Below are 18,745 nucleotides of genomic sequence, written 5' to 3'. Positions count from 1 at the left end.
ATGATGCGACTCGTCTTTCGCTTCCTCAGATGTCTACATGCAATGTTACAGGTACCAGTCATGTTAGTGCAACGGTTGCTCGAACTTTGATAAAAATTTCGTTTGAATTTTCTACTACAGGACAATGGTTTCCACTCAAAATCATTCAAACAAGCAAAATTTTCCCTTGAGAAAGGCGTTAAAATGTATATCACATTAAATAAAATAGGCATTTTTATTCCAGGAAGATGGGTCATTGGCGATTTAACAGGAAGGAGCCAGTGATGACCCTGAACCGTTCTGAAAAACAAAGATCCGTGATTGATTGACCGATTAAGTGACCGATCGCGATCTTCCTAAATGAGAAGATGGGACAGGACAACTTGGCTGGCCATATTACGCATCATTTCAGCTCTCATTTGTTTTTTAATGCATATTTTATTTAATGTGATATAGAGAAGCCTCATGAAAACCTTAACAAGAAGACGGAACAACCTTATAGGCCACATCTTGAGACATGATGGCCTGATGAAGACAATCGTCAAGGGACAAGTGGACGGCAAGAACGGTAAAGGAAGACCTCGAACAAAATATATGGAACAAGTAAAGAAGGATGTGAAAGAGAAGAAATACGTAGGTGTGAAAAAATTAGCTGATAGAACTGAGTGGAGAGCTGCGTCAAACCAATCCTAGGATTGTTGACCAGTGATGATGATGATGATGATGCATTAAAATTTTATATCAATTATTTATTGTTTTCTGTTTATATCGATTTAAAAATGTTCAACAACACTCAGAACAATAATCTCTCCCGTGTCAAAAGTCATCTTGCCCGGGGTCATATCTCATCTGCCAATAATGCATCACCCTTGCTTATTGTAGTGGACTTTTTGTCACATATTTGTCCAGGGTTAGCTCTACTCTCACCCATCAGACATGGCTAATCTACAAACAATGTAGTCAAGCCTTGATTATTCATCGTCTGCACAAGCATTCGGTGGATTATTTGCCTATCGTTTCCCAAGCCTGACTCCCTTGACTTGTGCACCACTGGCAATTAGTCTACCACTGACAACATTCAAAAATAAGGCAGTAAATCTCTAAAAAATTACTAAATAAAAGACCGCATACCCAATTTTTAGTCTTTGTTAAGCACTTATTAAAATCTTGGAGCTTAAATTTCAGTTGTCAGAGAAAAATTCTCACTTTAGAGCATCAGTGCAGATGCCAGAGTGCCACAGAAATTACAATTATATGTCGCCATCATAAAATTCTAAAAAGCATAGGTCTAGTGCTTAATAACACTACCCTTCTCTCCCTTCACCAGCCTCCACTATTCTGGGTTATCTATCCCTCCACACTTCCTAACAACTTCTATTTAATGGAGTGGTCACAAAGTATGCTGAGAAAACATTTACTAAAAGAAAACTATCACATAAAATGTTCATTAAAGGATTATTTCTAATTTCTTTTTACTCTCCATTTAGGTTTTCCATATAATTAGGAGGGATAATTGAAGTTTCACTGCATGTTAAATGTTGTCTATGCCTTCACCACAACATTCTCAGAAGTAAATGTATATGCTTCGCATAACCTTCACACACTCACAAATTTCAGCAAGTGTAATCTCATAAACACAATCATGAGTAAAATAGGAATAAATTATAAATACTCATTAAAAAGAAAGTTTTTATTCAACATAATTTTTATCATTTGATTACAAAACATAACCGAAATATTTAAAATTATATTATTTGTATAGATAATTGTCATGAAGCATTTGGAGTTAATTATAGCAAAATTGCCATTTTCCACAATGAAATTGATAATTGAAACAAAGGTTTCCATTTGACTTAAAACAATTTGAGCATGAACGGTAACTTCGTATAATGGCTATAAACTAAGTATGTATATACATTGAAATAAACAATATACACTAGACAACAGAAAAGCTGAAAATGACTACAATGAGTACATAAATAATCTGTGATTTTTATAACTTTACGACATATATTCAACATCAAAGATTGGTAAACATCCATAGTTTTCAATAGACCGGAAAGTTTTAAATGCAGTTAATCTCTTTAAGGAACTCAAAATTTAGTCTCTTCAGATGAATCAAGGCAGCTTCTACACATGTGTAAATAGCTTAGGAACATCGATTGCTAAATGTTTAGTTTGGGAAAGATTCACTGTGAAAATCTCATAAATAATTAATGTTATTGGTGAGAGAGAATGCTTACGTCATTTTACAGTATACAGTCTGTAATAATTTTACCAAGGAATGACAAACATAGAATTGCAGTAGCCTGTAGTACCTGCTAACACTTAACATCTTTTGGAGACACTTACAAGACAATAACATACACGTGAATATGTCCTAAAAAATTGTAATAAAACATATATCAGCAGATCTGTCTTAACACTACTAAATTTGGTATAGATTACTCTTAAAATTCTAAAATATATCTAACCAAGTAAACATAAAAAATATACATTTACTCAACTTTATAACGTTATGGTATACATTACATAACATCTTTGGTGCAGCTTACCCATTATATTTGGAGCATATGGGAAGACAATCATCAACAAAATTAAATATTCATAACCCCTAAAATACATGCATGGGCTATTACATATTTAACAATACATAATTACATGAATTTACCTCAAATCTCTCAACTTGCATCCATTATCATCAATTCGTCAAGAGACCATCTGAAAGCATTCAACTACATGCTCCCAAAACTGCCCTCTGAAGGAACCACAGTTTTCAAAAGCATACTTATCCATTAATTTCGGTAATGCCATGTTAGGCACACACTTGAAGTGCATGTATCAAGGCTGAAAATCAATTGCATACATATAACATTGATTTTTTGGACTTCCATCAAGAGGGCCACATAAAAACATTTTAACATTAACTTCCACATTCTGCCAGATGAAGGACCCGGAGGTTTGAAAAAAAAATACCAATAATGGAAATAATGGGCATAGATTCTGAGTTTTCACATAAATAAACACTGCAGAATATATAGAAATGTAGTATTTCATACACTGTAGATCAATTATTTCATTTTTACGTGAAACGATTAAATATCTAAATTCATCATTTCCATTATGAAGCAACTCTGCAAGTTACTATGCATACAGTGATCTACCTACATATTAGTAATTTGGGCAGTACTTAGGCGTGTACACAGATCAGAGCATCACAGTGGAATTGGAATTTTGGCAGTCCCCACATAAACTTATAGACTTACTATGCATAGGGGAAGTTACATCTTCATTTAAAAATCTGGTACAAAAAGTAGGTGCAATATTTTTGATGAACTGGGTAGAGATAATTTATCACCTTCCCATTCTAAATATTTCATACAAGAATCACAATTTCTGTGGTAAATGCTATGGGTAGGCCACACCACAGGAATTACCTACATCAAGCGACGCAGTATACACATCTCAAAAGTCTAACATACATTAACAGCCTTCAGGAAATGGACTTGGTCCTCATTTATAGGACAGCATAGACTCTTCTCTTAAAGGTTAAAAAATTTTCAAATTGACAAAGTCCTACGCAGTCACCACAGGACTGTAAAAATATATATTTATCAAAATTTCATGAAATATTTTCCAGCCCGGCTGGCAATTTTGAATTGAAAGTGCAACAAGCATCCAAGCAATAATCATGAATAACGTAAAAAGGGTGAATAGCAACAATAATATGGGATTTGGCAAAAAATAATCCATAATTTTTCTTGTAAGAAACAAATATTTTCCAAATTGCACAGAAAACAGTGAAACTAAATAAAATAGCAAGCAATATCAACAGATCCAATTTCTTTCCATAAAATTTTACTTCAATTAAGCCAAAATTAAACGTAACTTAACACAAAATTAATTTTCCACATACAGTCAGCGCTATGGATGAGTTGCACTAGTCACGTTCATTTGTTGAACTGATTAATATGTAGTTAATTTGATAAAATTTATGTGCTACCGGATTCAATAAACAGGTGCCAAGCCTTTTCACTGAGTCAGTAGAAAATAATCATACTATCTGACATTAATTATCAATTCACACAGTTTGCTATGTACCATTAGTATAATAATCTTCAAAGCTCATTTTTTCCAAGCATATAGATATATCACCTTGTATAAAAACATGCTAAAAAAATTCAAGAGGAAATTATTAATCTGATTATTTGAAGTAAATTTTCCAACCCACTAGGCAAAAATTGTGTGCGTATTGATTTCAGAAGCATATTATTTAGCGTACACAACATTATGGATGTTAAAAATAGGCTTCAATTGGAAATTGTGCATTAAATTCCATGCACCAGAAACTGTTTGATAATTGCATATTCCATAGCACATACTATCACTGACTACATACTACCATTTTAACCCAAATTGAAAGTAAAAGTGATCAAGGATTTCTTCTACAGCATTTTAAGTAAAAATGATCAACAAATGATAACAGAATGAAGGTTAATACTTTATATAACATATGATATGGTTTATATCTTAATCAAATGAAACAAAACTAAGCAATGTGTACACTGAGTTCATTAAAATACTTCAAATGATTTATAACTTACGTTGTACATAAATAAAAGAATGTAATACATTCTTGTCATGGAAACTGAATCTTTTCAAAATGGCTGGTGACTATAATTTTGTAAACAAAGTTAAAAAAAAGGCCCTACCCAACTCAGAATTCATAACTCCTAGTAAATAATTCTTAGAACTTTGATTAAAAAGTATATACAAAATAATTAGGCCTGACTAAAATATGCCCTAACTTCTACTCATCAAGTAATATGTCATGGCAATTCTCATGAACACATAAGTATTAAAGAAATTATGAAATGGAATAAAATGGAATTATCCCCACAATTGTGAATAATGGTAGATATGAACTATTTGTGGAGCTAAAGATACTTTGTACTTTAATGATGGTTTTGAAAAATTATTAATAATTAATCAAGGAAGGAAATATGTAAAAACTGCAAATGATCAACACTCCCTCATAACATATTGGCTTGCAATCATAATTATGTGGCAATTCATAAGAAAATTACAATACATTAGCGGAGTAATAGGATTAAAATGCAAGAATCATATAAATCTAAACTATTGCTATTTCATTTTAATGCAGATCTTTGTCCCAGAGAATATCATGAATTCGATAGTGAATTTCTTTCCATATAAGCTCTAAAATATATTTATACCTCAATATCATTTAATTTTTCAGTCAAGGAGTTTTCCAACTTAAATTAAATTTTGTGCTAACCAAAAATTATACTGTTTCAAATTCAACAGAAAATTGGCATTTTGAGAGCTTTGGTGCAATATATCCTGTCAGAAACATGCGATACAGCGTATTGCATGCTAAAAAGGAAGACCTATAAGGAAAGCAACCCCTTACACATAGCACATATTTTCATCAAACAAATTAAATCTATAGAATGATTAATTCCCATGTAAAATACATAGATTATCCCACATTAATCATAGATCCATTGATCATAATTTCACTATGTAGACCAGCATATTACACCAAAAGCACACAGAATATTAAATTTTTCAGGGGAAAGCTCTTACCAGTATTTACGTAAAATGGAGTTGCAAACATTTATCGGTACAAATATCCAACATCTTAACATGTAATATATGCTATTTCCTGAAACGTCATTTTTTATTTATTCAATGCATTTAGCACTTCATTATTTTCACATGGATTTTTTAAGAAATGCACCTCAAGGGACTTAGAATTTTTTCTCTAATCTACTCACAGCAATTACAGGGCCAACATTTTCAATCACACTTTTCATCCACAGTCAGCGTGTGATATTTATCATAGAAACATGCATAAATTTTACTCGTCACATTTGAGCGCTGACTGTGACAGCTATTTTTTTTATGTTTGTGCATGAATTTCATCTGAACATTATAATGCATTCACAAAATTGAAATATTCGTAAAAGTTTTCAAAATGCCATGGGACACAAAAAGACGACATGCTAGGTTATATTGGTGATAAATTAAAAACCTACATCGTCTCTTAGTCTTCCATTTACTTCAGTAAGAGCAAAGAAGGAAAAAGATAGGGAAGTGAAATGCTTTCTATGAGGGAAATTTAAAAAAGTAACTCTTAAATTTAAATAAACTTCATTACATTAGTATTTATGGCAGTGAAACCATTCTTATCATCTAAAAAAATGGTCTTTCAATGATGCTTGTAAGGATACATCCATTTTAACCAACTATGTATTATTTTTTCTAAACAAAGGTGTTATAAAATGCTTTTATCTTTAATGATTAATTAATAGAACTCTACTTAGATAAATTATAAAGATAAATAGTCTGAACCACTTCCAGCTACTTATAGCTATAAATTCACATTAAGACATGCCAAGTTGTCACCATCATAATTCAAAAATGGAGCTTAATTTAAGTAAGAAATCCCAGAAAGATAAAATTTGTTCATCACAAGAGAAAAAAAGAGCTTGTATCCTGTACGTGACGGAATACAAGACGCACCTTTTTTCCTAAATAAAAGCTCAAAAAAATCACCTCCGTCTCATATTTCGACCTCCATGGGTTAATGTTCAATGCTGACTCCATTATATTTACTAATACAGTAAACTCTCGACTATACGATGCAGGATAGTACAAAGTTTTTGATAATACGAAGTGAAATTGCGGTCCCGGCAAAAACCCTATGGTACATAAAGACGTAAATAGCAGTAAACTACAAGAAAAAGTCGGGTCGGTGTTTCCTTGAAAAGAAAAAATCTGGCTGCGCCAAGTTTACAGAGGTTGAAGAGGAGCTATACACCTTCTTTTGTAAGTTCCGTGAGCATAAGCTTCCCATTAGATATGGGTCTATTTACCACCAACTTATTTTTCAGGCTTATATATTTAATATATATGTATACAGATTTATGAAATTAAATTCTTTTAATAAACTTTGCAATTCATTACTTGGTTACGTTTTCTAAACTGATCGGGAATTTCTTAAGTGCTAAGATCGTTGATATTGAACTACAAACATGGAAGTTAATTGTGGTATAATTATTTAACGATCTTTCATAGCATAAAATCAACAACAAAAAGCATTTTCTAAGAATTATATTGTGAATAACCTCCAAAAACATTTCAAAAAGGCCACTACAGACAAAAAAGAGCGGGGGAAACAAAAGCAAACATTTTTTCGCGACTTATTAAAAATGTTTGAACTTACAAAACTCAATATTACGAAGTGCCAATTTTCCGGTCCTGCGAACTTTGTATAATCGAGAGATTACTGTAAATAAATACGTATTTATAATTCAATTGAAGAATGCTGTAATTGCTGTTGTTATCATTAAGCTCATTGCTTCTGTTTGATGCTATTTATCACTTATTTATTATCTTACATATTGCTCGCTTCTGCGAAATCTAAGGAGTTGGGAGCAAGATATCGTTCGATAATTTGCTTCCATTTATGCGATAGTAAAAGATCTAAAAAGAACTAGCTTAAGCTGCTGGGATGCCATGCCTTCGCACTTAAGTTTTTTCTCGAGATATTTCTTCCTGCCACACAGAAATGAGGGTGCGTCTTATATGCCGTCAACTATGGTAAATAACTTCTCCATAACACCTAGAATTTCGAACAGAGGTGGCTGCACATTTTCAACACAAATAAGCAACTAATCCATCCAATAAGGCATTAGAAATTTAAAACCAGCTCAAATATTCAAGAAATGGGCACTGAATTTCATTGATAAGGTCTTCGTATAAAATATTTCAGACGAATAATTAATTGTCATGGAGTTTCAAGAAATATTAGAGGTCAAAAATGCTTCCAATATGAATATAAGATCGATAAAAATGTATAGTATACTATTCAAAATGATTAGAAGATAATCCCAAGAGGAAAACTTTCAAAAAGACAAAACTTATTCATACAAAAGTCGTTTGAAAAAATTACAAAATTGACCATTAAAAATTTACACTGTTCGCATAAAAAATTATGCAATATTCTTAAAAGCTAGGCTGAATATACAGCACACTTTCTTCAAGTCTCAATAATATCAGGATTAATAAGAAGGTTTTCTTTATACATGGTCTAAAAATTAAAGGAGTTGATTTCATCACATTCAGTTTCAATGTTATACGGTTAACTTGCTATCAGCTCTCCTTTAATACTACATTATTACTAACACTTATCTGAGAGAACATGTAACATCTATTAAAATCTTATCAAATACCTCGCAAAGAGAAACAGCTTTACTTGCAAGCACCTACATTTGAAGAGCTATTACCTCTTCCAGTCTTCACATTAAGACTTATTTCCCATACTTAGCCACTGTTCCCATCATAAAATGATACATTTTTCCACCATTTTGGGACCAATACAGGCTTTGAACTGTATCCACACAGTGATTTGAGGAAAAATATTATCTTTAAAATGCAATCTCAAAAAGATAAAGTAAATTCAGAAATCATGTTAATAATGTGAACAAAACAAGTAATGAGAACAATTGAAAGTTTCCAAATTCATAGAAGAACATAGATATTTGTATTATCCTGAAGACGAAATGTTTTAAAAGAGTCCTAAAGTGAAATTAACGTACATATGGAAAATTTTCTGTAATTTTTAATCTCTAGCATAATTCACATGAGAAGGAAAAATTTTCAGCCAACAGGTATATTTCACGAATGCATTCTATTTACAGATTTATTTTGATAGGTATATGGTATTGCATGCTGGCTGAACTAGGTTTTTGGATGTAATAAAATCAACTTACTATTATAAAGTCTATTCTGAATGAAAATTTAAAATGGCAAGTACTCGTAATTATTCAATTTGGTAAGAGTAAATTATTGAAACATTAACACATACGAGGAATAAATTATGATAAAATGTTTTAAGACTGCACTTTAAAGATGATAAAATTAAGGAATGCAAAGAAGCATAGATTGACATTATGAATAATGAATCAACCAGAGTCAGTTCAATGACAGATACCAAAGCCTGTTGGATTGGCCGACAGACAGCAAATATGAGGAATCAAATATGAAGTCTTGAATCACCGTTTTATTATAGATAAATAGATTACCAATCATGAGTAATTATCATTAAAATTTTATAATATCACCCACAACAATAGAAAGATAAAAAAACAAGTTATTCTTGAAAACATGTATGGCACATAGAGAAAAAACACCAAAATATTAATTATGCCAAATGGCACCTATAATTTTTTTATAGTTCCATAATCTCCTGGTGATCCAAATATTCAAAATAGACATCCAAATACCAAAAGGTCTATAGAATATCTATATATACAAAATAGTAAAAACAAAAACAACAATCATAAAATGATACTTCAAGGAATATCTTTCAGCACAGTAAAAACAGCAGCTTGATGATGACCACTAACGCTCCATTACAGATTGACAAAGGGGATGCGTTTTGACTTACATAAACAATGATGACTTTGGAGAGCTTATTTTTCATAACTCACGGTTAACGATTTCTTGGTGGGTGGAATATCAAGCCAACCCTTATGAGAATGGCTTTAAATATCATCTAGAGTTGAACAGGTTCATACTCCCCGACACCCTTTTGCGGCAAAGTTTAGCAGCCACTGAAAAGAAAAAACATTAACAATTAGATAGACTATTCTTACTCTCAATGCTTGTGCCTTAATTGGGCTATAGAGTTAAATTTCTCAATAACAAACTTTTTGTGACAAGTAAAATATTTTTTACTGCTAAGAAGTTTGTGGTACAGATGATGATGAGTTCTTATGCATAGATAATTATGCACTTATTATACATATATGGCTGGTATCGAGAGGAAATATCCATCTAGACATCCATCTGCCTTTATCTGGGACTTCCAGGGAATTTTGAATTTCTGGAAAAGTTGCAGAATGGTTGGGGAATCCATGTAACTGACAAGGAGATGATGGAATTTTAAATATTTTTTTTCATTTTCCTCACACTTTTTTCGAGAATAATTTAGGGTTAAATATTTATTAACCTTTCGTATAATGCGAATGACTTTAATTATTTTAATTATTCCTATAAATACTTTAATTTAGCCGGCCTCGGTGGCGGTGGGGTAAAGTCCTCGCCTGCCAAACCGTAGGTCGTGGGTTCGAATCCCGCCTGGGTAGGAGGTCCCTATCCAGGGCATGGATGTTTGTGTTGTACTTTGTTCATATTGGAAACCCTCGTTGTAAAAGGCCGTTATGTGCTGTTTACGGGGGATGTGATAAATAAATAAATAAAAAATAAATAAATAAAATATTCATTTTTACATCATGAAATATTTTTGGAATTGAGAGCGTTCATTTTGACAGTATTTTTCAAAATGTTGAGGAAAATTTTATTACCCTGCAATATAAAATTCCATTAATAGTTCCTTTCAGTGATCCATTGGCAAGGGAAAATAGTAAATCATTCAGGGAGAAGTCAGGGAAATTAAAATATCAGATGCCAGTAGCCACCATGATTCATGCCCTGAAGGAAAGCCAGTATAAGTTTAAACCTGGGCCACGTCTATGTTCTCTCTCTGATTAATAATTTTTCTTTTTGTTGACAAGAGTAGTACAACTTACAATACTTGCCATTAATTAAAACTTGACTCAACGCTCAATTTGAGATCAAAAAGTAAAACTCACACATCCCTAACCTTATTATGAAAATATGACTCAATGTATTATCATGGAAAGACAAGTTCTTCTTCTTTCCATTTTATTATGTTTCCATTACAAAATGATGTGGGAATTTAGTCAACGCGACCATCGTAGATATCTAACAACATGTTCCGTGAAATGCCATACAATAAATTATGACATAAAATCTTCACAAAAAAGCATTTTAAATGATTTCTCCCTCAACTAACATTCAAATTGTTCTCAAATGATTTTCTAAAGACAAAAGAAGTTAGCAAAAAAAATAAACATGGTCATAATTTGCGATTTACTAAAAAGTCTTTAACCCTTTAACTGCGCAAATAAGCTGAAATAGAGTTCCCCACAGGCACAAAAAAATGATATTTTTTTTATTATTGCATAATTTTATTAATTATAACTTTTTACTAAAGGAAAAAATGTTTCAAAAATATTTAATTGACCAATTTTCTGCTGATTTTACTTCAAATTATGAGCTTAAGAACGTGTATTACAATTATGCGAAAAATAATTTCAAAATATATTAATAAATGAAAATAGTCAATGGACGATGGGAGCAGTCTGCAAAGACAATCGCTTATAGACAATGGGAGCAGGTTAAGGGTTAAGAACTCCAAATTTTGATACCACGAAGCGCCGATGTTTCAATCCCAATGACTTTGCATTATCAAGAGTTGACTGCACACCATAATCCTATTGCAAAGTACAGTAGATTGCAGTTAATTGGGACACATCGGGACTTGTGCACTTTGCCCCAATTAAGCGGCTGCCCCGATTAGGCGAACTCTCTCCTATATGGGCATAAAAAACTTTGAAATGGTAGAAAGAAGACTAAAGAATTTTTATAATGCAACATAAGTTTACTAAGCTATTAATTTGATTAATACATCAGCGATTTTAGTTAATTTATTATCATTTTTAAGAATCATAACATTTTTGTTAAAAATATTTTTCACAGCCACGGGCGACGCTGAATGAATGTCTTTTACTAAGTCCTATTAAAGAAAAGTCCTATCCTCTTGCGGATACTATAACAAAAAGAGCTTTCAAAATAGGGCAAGAGTAGGAACATTTGTGAAAAATAAGAGTAAATCAAAGGAGGAAAATATAAAAAAATAGTATTCTGAAAACAAAAAATTTTAATTTCGTCGCGAGTTTAGGGTCTATCTCGCCGACTCATGGCCCAATAAAGCGGCATGCTGTCCCAATTAAGCGGAGAATACTCTGGGATATTCCTCTATTGGGTTCTGTTCTTCAAAATCTGCCCCAATTAAGCGGCTGCCCCAAGTAACCGGTGGACCCATTAAACGGAATCTACTGTATAACATATTGCAAAAACTTACATGAATTGTCCCTTGGGTTCACCGGTGTGTCGATGACAGCCTGCAGAACTTTGATCCATGCTTCACGGTCTTCTGCACTCGTTGACGAGAGGTTAAAGGTCCTGTCCGGAGTAACCACAGAGAATGGGAAACCTCCAACTCCTCCTGGTCCACCTCCAGCTGGGCAAATGCCTTGACTCCGACCCTCACTCACCGAGTACCCATCATCCTTTTCACCCAAGAATATTTCTCCCTTTGGCCGAGAATCCTGCAAAGAAATTAATCTTGATCATGCCATGAACATTACATTGGAGTTTATGAACAGCTATCATACCATTGGAAATAAGATTACTTAAAACACTTTAATATGGCAACAAAATCTATAAACTCATTCTTTACATCTACACCTAATTACTAGCCGGCAAGTCACCTAAAAAGGTGCGTAGCAGGGGGTGTTAGAACGCCAGCTGTTTACATAGGATGAGTTACAATATCACAGCTGATTTCCCACTGACATTGATGTATGACTGAAGTATGAAATGAATTAGGAACATGTTCCTTATCACTCTTATTTCTAACCTCGTTCCTTGGGTCCTTGAAAGATACTCTGAGGACAATTTAACAAAAAGTAGCACCTTAGGAAAAACAAAATTATGAAGCTATTTTACTATGAATTCATAAGCAGGTTTGTATAACAATTTAATGAAAATTAACAAAAAAAGCTTGGACAAATTTCAAACAGTCTGAAGATTAAATGAAATTATTTCAGTAAAATTAACCAATATTTTCAGATATTTTTCAGCCCGTCAAACCTTTTGCCAGAGATTCAAAAAGTGATAAATTGGCCTGCTTCACCTAGAGGGTTGAGCACTGTTTTACAAGAGGAACATATCTGCAGCCGCTTGTTACACAACAGCATAATCATGGATGTGGAAAAGTAATTCACAAGTATACGTCGAATCATGTCACCACATCAAAAACTATATTTTCAAATGCCACACCATGCTATCGCACCGTACACATGTTGTCCAAGAGACAACTGTTGTGTGATACAGTGACGCACTTAGTGTGACCTCGCCCTCATGCCATCCATGATGCTTTGCCAGCAAAAACATAGCTCCAGCACATGCAACTACATATAATACATATTTTTCTAATCTTCCATAAAAATCCTACCTGTTACCATACATTTCCTGTGACTTTCTTGCCCAAGGTCAAATTAGTAATGGCCAAGAATCTTAAAAAAATCACATGAGGGCAATTTCAACCACTAATTTACGTCCATTTTCAATAGAATTCCACAAAACCCATTTCTATACAGAATGTTAGACTAAATTAAACATTACCTGAATAATTTTATGATTAACTTTCTAGGACTAATACATAACTCATACAAAGTTTTCCAAATTGAACATACCACAGGCTCAACGTGGTACATCAACTTTCTGTTGTCCAGGGTAAACCAGCGCTTCTTGTATGAATCAGAAGGCCGTGGTCCTGTTTTCCAAAGCCATCCTTCACGGGCAAAGTCCTTCGGTAACCATTTCACCAACTGTTAGGAATATAACAGTAAGACTCAATAGGGTGGTTTCCTATTATTATTTTATTGCCTAAATCGAAAGTTTATTACTCCTGTAGTATGTATATCACAGTTTTAATTTTTTAAGTGAAGACATCTATTATTCGCGATTAAATGAAAAGTGAAAATTTTCAAGTGAGCGAAAGCACGAAGGAAAAGTATGAATGCCGGGAAAAGCCTGTGTGACGTCATTCTAGTTCCAGCTGTTGCTGTGTGAGGCCACCTTGGTGCGAGGCTATGAGCGCCAGTACGATGCAGGCTGCTAGCAGGTAACAGAGTACCCTGCTAGCAGGTAGTGCTTGGCTTAATTAAGGATTATTAATACCCTATCAAACAAAGGAAACTTTCCGATCTTACACAATTTTAATAGGTGATTATTAAGAGATGTTTTCCTGAGCTCTGTGCCTCAGGCATGCATTGGTAATCTCAGACGATGTAAAACTCCTATCTACTCATATAGAAACTAGGTCCCTGTGACGTCACGTGGAGTGGCATCGCATGGGCGCCAATCTGGCCTTTTTTAAATAAGGTTAAAATTGACCATTAACATTGGTCCCAACTGGGATTTCTAAAACCAAATAATTTGCAAATTATGAATATACTAATGGTGGGTAACGGATCACAATCAGTGCATTTTGCTTTCTTCGATGAAGGAAACTACCCTATTTCAAAAAATATACACAACTCTTCCCAGCACAAATAAATAACCCTTCCCATTCAATAACCTAAATAGCATGACCACCACTAGGATGTTCTGATGTCACTCCAGAGAGATGTGCACATCCATCTGCAGAAGTTTACCCAGGGAAGCATGGCATGAAATATTAAATGCCTCATTTGTGGAAAGGTGAGGCCTGATTTTTTTTTTAAATCTTCTAATTACATATATATTTAAATATGTAATGAATGTTTCACAGGTTTCCAACTGGTTAATTATGCTCTAGGACAGCCATTTAAAATTTGAAGTTATAATGCAGGTCAGACACCCTAAGTATATCCTTACAGACATAGATATGTATATCTTTGACTTTTATCTGAAATTTCAAGTATTCCAGTCTTCCTTTCCTAACAACACATAAAATTCTCTTGATTTAAGGATTTCAGCAGTGTATTTATCAATAAACTACTCAGTAGGTTTTAAATTTTTAAATCTAAAACCTACTAAATTTTTAAAATAGGGAATATTTTTTATAGAAGAGAAAGAGGCTCGATGGTCAATAAAAAGTACATATTTTGACCTAGAATATGAAAGACTAATTGTGCAGACCCAGAAAATTCAAACGAATAGTATATCGCTAGTACAATTTTAACTTTGTAAGGAAATACATTAACAAATAGTTACTGTATATCAGACTGACTGTAAGCAGACAGCTTCAGAAGAATGTTTACATTATTACAGCCGTGCATCATTTATCAAAAAAAGAGCAGAAAAATTTCCATAGAGCATTAATATCGGACACCTGAACTTGAAGTATTAACTATTATTTCACAAATAAAAATAACACATAACTAGCTAACACAGCTGTCCTGGATAGGTCCTCATGAAGAAAAATTGGGAGCAATGAGGCATATGACCCAACCACCATGACATTTTCACTATTGTTCACAATTACATGCCTCCCCTTGTTTTTTGCGTTGTCGACAAGAATTGCTACAAACTGGAAATGATCAAATATCAGCTTTAGATCCAATTGAAAGTCTTCCATCAATGAGTGCAATCATTAAGAAGAAATTCTCTTCATGGCAGAGTTTTTCCTTAAGAAAACATCCAAATGCCTCCCAGTCAAATCATTTACCCATTCCGTACCTTGATCAAACATGAACTTCCCATTACAAGCAAAAAGGACCTTTTACACACCTAGATATCATTTATTGATTAAACCCTTTGGCCCTGATATTTTTTTTACTTTTATTTGAATCAAGAAATATATCATGCAATAAAAAATTACAGACTGGGTTAGGCCCAATGCCTACATGCTGGAGTTTCCATCCTTCCCTTCCTTTAAAGGAGCCTTCAGCCAATTACCCAAAAATGACAGAAGAAATAGCCGATAGAATTAAGAAATCACGTCAGGCCTACCTCTTCTTCTGACTCAGCCGGGTATGCAATCTGCATCCTCCTCAGGCGCATGCCTCGGATTGCTGTGTACCAATCAACGGCAACTTTAGGATCTTCGTGGTGCAGAAAGATGTGCCGCGTAGTGGCAGATGATATTTGATAAGGTACTGCATTGTTCATGCTCGAACTACTCGATCGAGAACTCTTGACGGACTCTGACGATGGTCCTGATGCGGTGTCAGTCATGTAGCTGATTTGGAATGAGTTTGGATGAGCCATCTTGGCCGGAGCAAATGATATGCTGATTTCAGATATCCTCAAAATTGTCTTTGGTTCCTTTTTCTAAGTGAAAATAGTTTTTTTTTCAGTTAGTAGATGACTACAGGAACAAAAATACGTAATAAGATATTCAATACAACTTTGTGGGGCAGTAGTGGAATTACTTACTCAGAAAAAAGTAGCACAAACAGAAATATGATCAGATTAATGTGGTAAGATCATTAATTGCTGATGAAACAATAGTTTAATACACATCAATCATGCCTGCAAAATTACCAAGCCTTAAATATAATTGCAAGATATTAATCCTCAGTTCAGTAGGCAAAAATGAGTAGCAAACGAACTACGAAGGTTGAAGTCAACAGAATAAAGAGGTTATTATCAGGAAATAACATAGATATTAACTTTAATCATAAATGCAACAATATAAGCACATCATAAGAGATATATTAAATATAAAAGACATCATGTACATGCACATTTTAACTAGCTACTTATACCTGAAGGAAGAGATCTTGGAAATTAGTTTCAAAAGCTATTACCCATTACCAGCGTTTAGTGGTGAGTTACAGAGGTTCATTGCCTTTTCTGTGAGTGCATTAGCTCACAAGCAATAAGGATTAAATAGTTTATTAAAATTTCAAGGAAATGGCTTCTCATTAGGCAAACACAGCTGTCAAAGCCAGTGATATATGCAAGTCATCATTCTAAAATCCCTATGAGCAAAGTTTAATTAAGAAATAAACTACATCTATTTTTTATACAAACCATCCAGACTTGGTGATGGCAGGACAGGAACCAAACCCCCCAAAACAGATAAGTCGACTTTCAGCAACATAAATCAAGAAAAACAACTTTCAGTACTGTAAAGCCTCAACTTACGAGCATCCAACTATGAACAACCAACTTATGAACTTATAAATATTTTAAAATTAATGTCCGATTAAAAAATTCAAAGTGCCCAAATTTTCAAATTTAGTGCTTTTGGAGTTGACCATTGCTGCTGGTGGTGAGGTGTGGAAAAACTCACACTTTGGGCCTAATATTCGAGATTAAGTGATTGCTGCTACAAATGTGAACCATATTATCATTTTACATATATAGATAAGACTATCCTTTCGGTACACGCATTCCTAAATGTTAATTAATGGAAAGTGTAAACAATTATGACTGATCGAGTGTCAGAAAACTGATGACCATTACAGAATGGATTAAACAAGCACTGCGCTGTACTATAAAAGCCAAAACTAAATTTTCTAATAAAAAAGCAGCACCACTGGTACTTAATTCCAAGCCCACATGATATGAAAATAAACCTGATCCCCTATATAACATTCAATACACCATATAATAAAGAGGTTTCCACCAATTACCTGTTTGACAAAGTATTTAAGGGTGTCATCCATTTGATTCAAAACAAAGCGCCTTGGCTGATAGCGAGAATCTGATTTGCCCCTCTTCCACAACATTCCTTCCATTGTGCCCAGAAGATACTGAGGAGGCGGCTTCTCTGGGTGACAAAATTCTTCCCTTTCATACTTGGCCCGAATCCACTGCTCTAATAATGTACTATAAAGCAATTATTTTTAATTTAAGCCCAACACAAGAGTTATAGCAGGATTAATACTTTCATTACATAAAAAACAACATGTATAAATAGCAAATATATTAGTACACGTTATTTAAGCCAGTTAATAAAAAATGTAGGCAAAAATTACATACTGTGGATCACTAGCAGTGGGTCTCCTATAAAATGCAGGCACATTCAATTCATAATGAGCGGCAGCTGCTAAATTACCAATGCTTGAAATTTTTTCAACCTGAAATAAACAATTTACGACTTTTAACTCGGAGATAGTTTATGCTGATACAATAAACACAATAGCCTTCATAAGTAACTTTAGCTCTTAGATAAGCGCATGCAAATACAATTTTTTCGTGATACTAACAATAAGTTTTTACATGGTTATCTTAACTGCTCAGCAAACAACAAACGCAAGCATACTTTACAAAATAATGAGCTTCTGACGATATGTATGGCAAAAAGGTAAACAAAAAGGCATCAAAAACCTACAAATAGGAGTACACCTTGAGATGGTATGATATTAAGTGGTCAATATAAATGTCAATTTCAAGTTAACTATACCTGTGAATCCTCCCATCGATCAAGTTTTAAATGCTTCACTTTTGAAACATGAGCACCTAGTCCTCGATGTATTCCTGCACATCTCGTACATATGAATATCCCTATGTTATATGAAGCCCATTCCGGATCTGGAAAGATAAATTCATTAAAAATAACATAATATGACAATCTTCCTACAGCTTTTACAACGGCATGTAGCCAACGGTCCATTAAGTTGTTAATCCATACACATAAATTCATGTTATTCCCAGATATGTGTTCTTGAAAAGGCTTGTGATGTACTTTTCGTTAACAGAGGCAAGAAGCACTTCAAAGCAAAAATACAAGCATAGCTCAATCATAGGCAGACACAGCAGCGATTGTGGCAAATGAAAAACAGAATTTACGACTGATATCTTATAATGACCATAAGTCTAATTTACATAATAAAGAGAAAGGATAAACAAACAAAAACAATGCTCACACTACCAAAACACTGGCTAATTCTTTAAGCGAAACTGGCCTACCTGGACCTCTGCAGTCGGCGCAAACATTGTTTCCAATATTTTTGACTAGTCCCAATAGAATTTTTTCGTTCCTGTCGGCCATTCTCTCATGGATAACTAAGAAAGCAGTGGGGAATTCCGCGATAGCTGTAATGTTCCTGTCAGTTTCATTTCCTTGACGTCCACCCTTTTCTTGGAA

General features: G+C 33.7%; 1 protein-coding gene across 2 annotated transcripts; it reads right to left on the bottom strand.

The window, feature by feature from the left end:
- Positions 1-1,696: 1,696 nt before the first annotated feature.
- On the bottom strand, positions 1,697-18,745 carry LOC124168903 (arf-GAP with dual PH domain-containing protein 1-like). 2 transcript variants are annotated; one of them, XM_046547279.1, is made up of 8 exons: positions 18,568-18,745; positions 18,062-18,189; positions 17,638-17,735; positions 17,289-17,484; positions 15,658-15,978; positions 13,416-13,550; positions 12,020-12,266; positions 1,697-9,623 (listed from the first exon to the last, which is right to left on the bottom strand). In XM_046547279.1, exons 1-8 carry the CDS (start codon positions 18,647-18,649, stop codon positions 9,562-9,564), a joined length of 1,269 nt encoding a protein of 422 aa, XP_046403235.1. In that variant the 5' UTR covers positions 18,650-18,745; the 3' UTR covers positions 1,697-9,561. The 2 variants fall into 2 exon arrangements, with proteins under 2 accessions (XP_046403235.1, XP_046403238.1); XM_046547282.1 differs by lacking the exon at positions 15,658-15,978.

This window comes from Ischnura elegans, chromosome 12, assembly GCF_921293095.1.
Source record: "Ischnura elegans chromosome 12, ioIscEleg1.1, whole genome shotgun sequence".
NCBI classification, from domain to species: domain Eukaryota; kingdom Metazoa; phylum Arthropoda; class Insecta; order Odonata; family Coenagrionidae; genus Ischnura; species Ischnura elegans.
The sequence above is the reverse complement of the archived record's forward strand: the minus strand, read 5'-3'. Positions and strand labels throughout refer to the sequence as shown.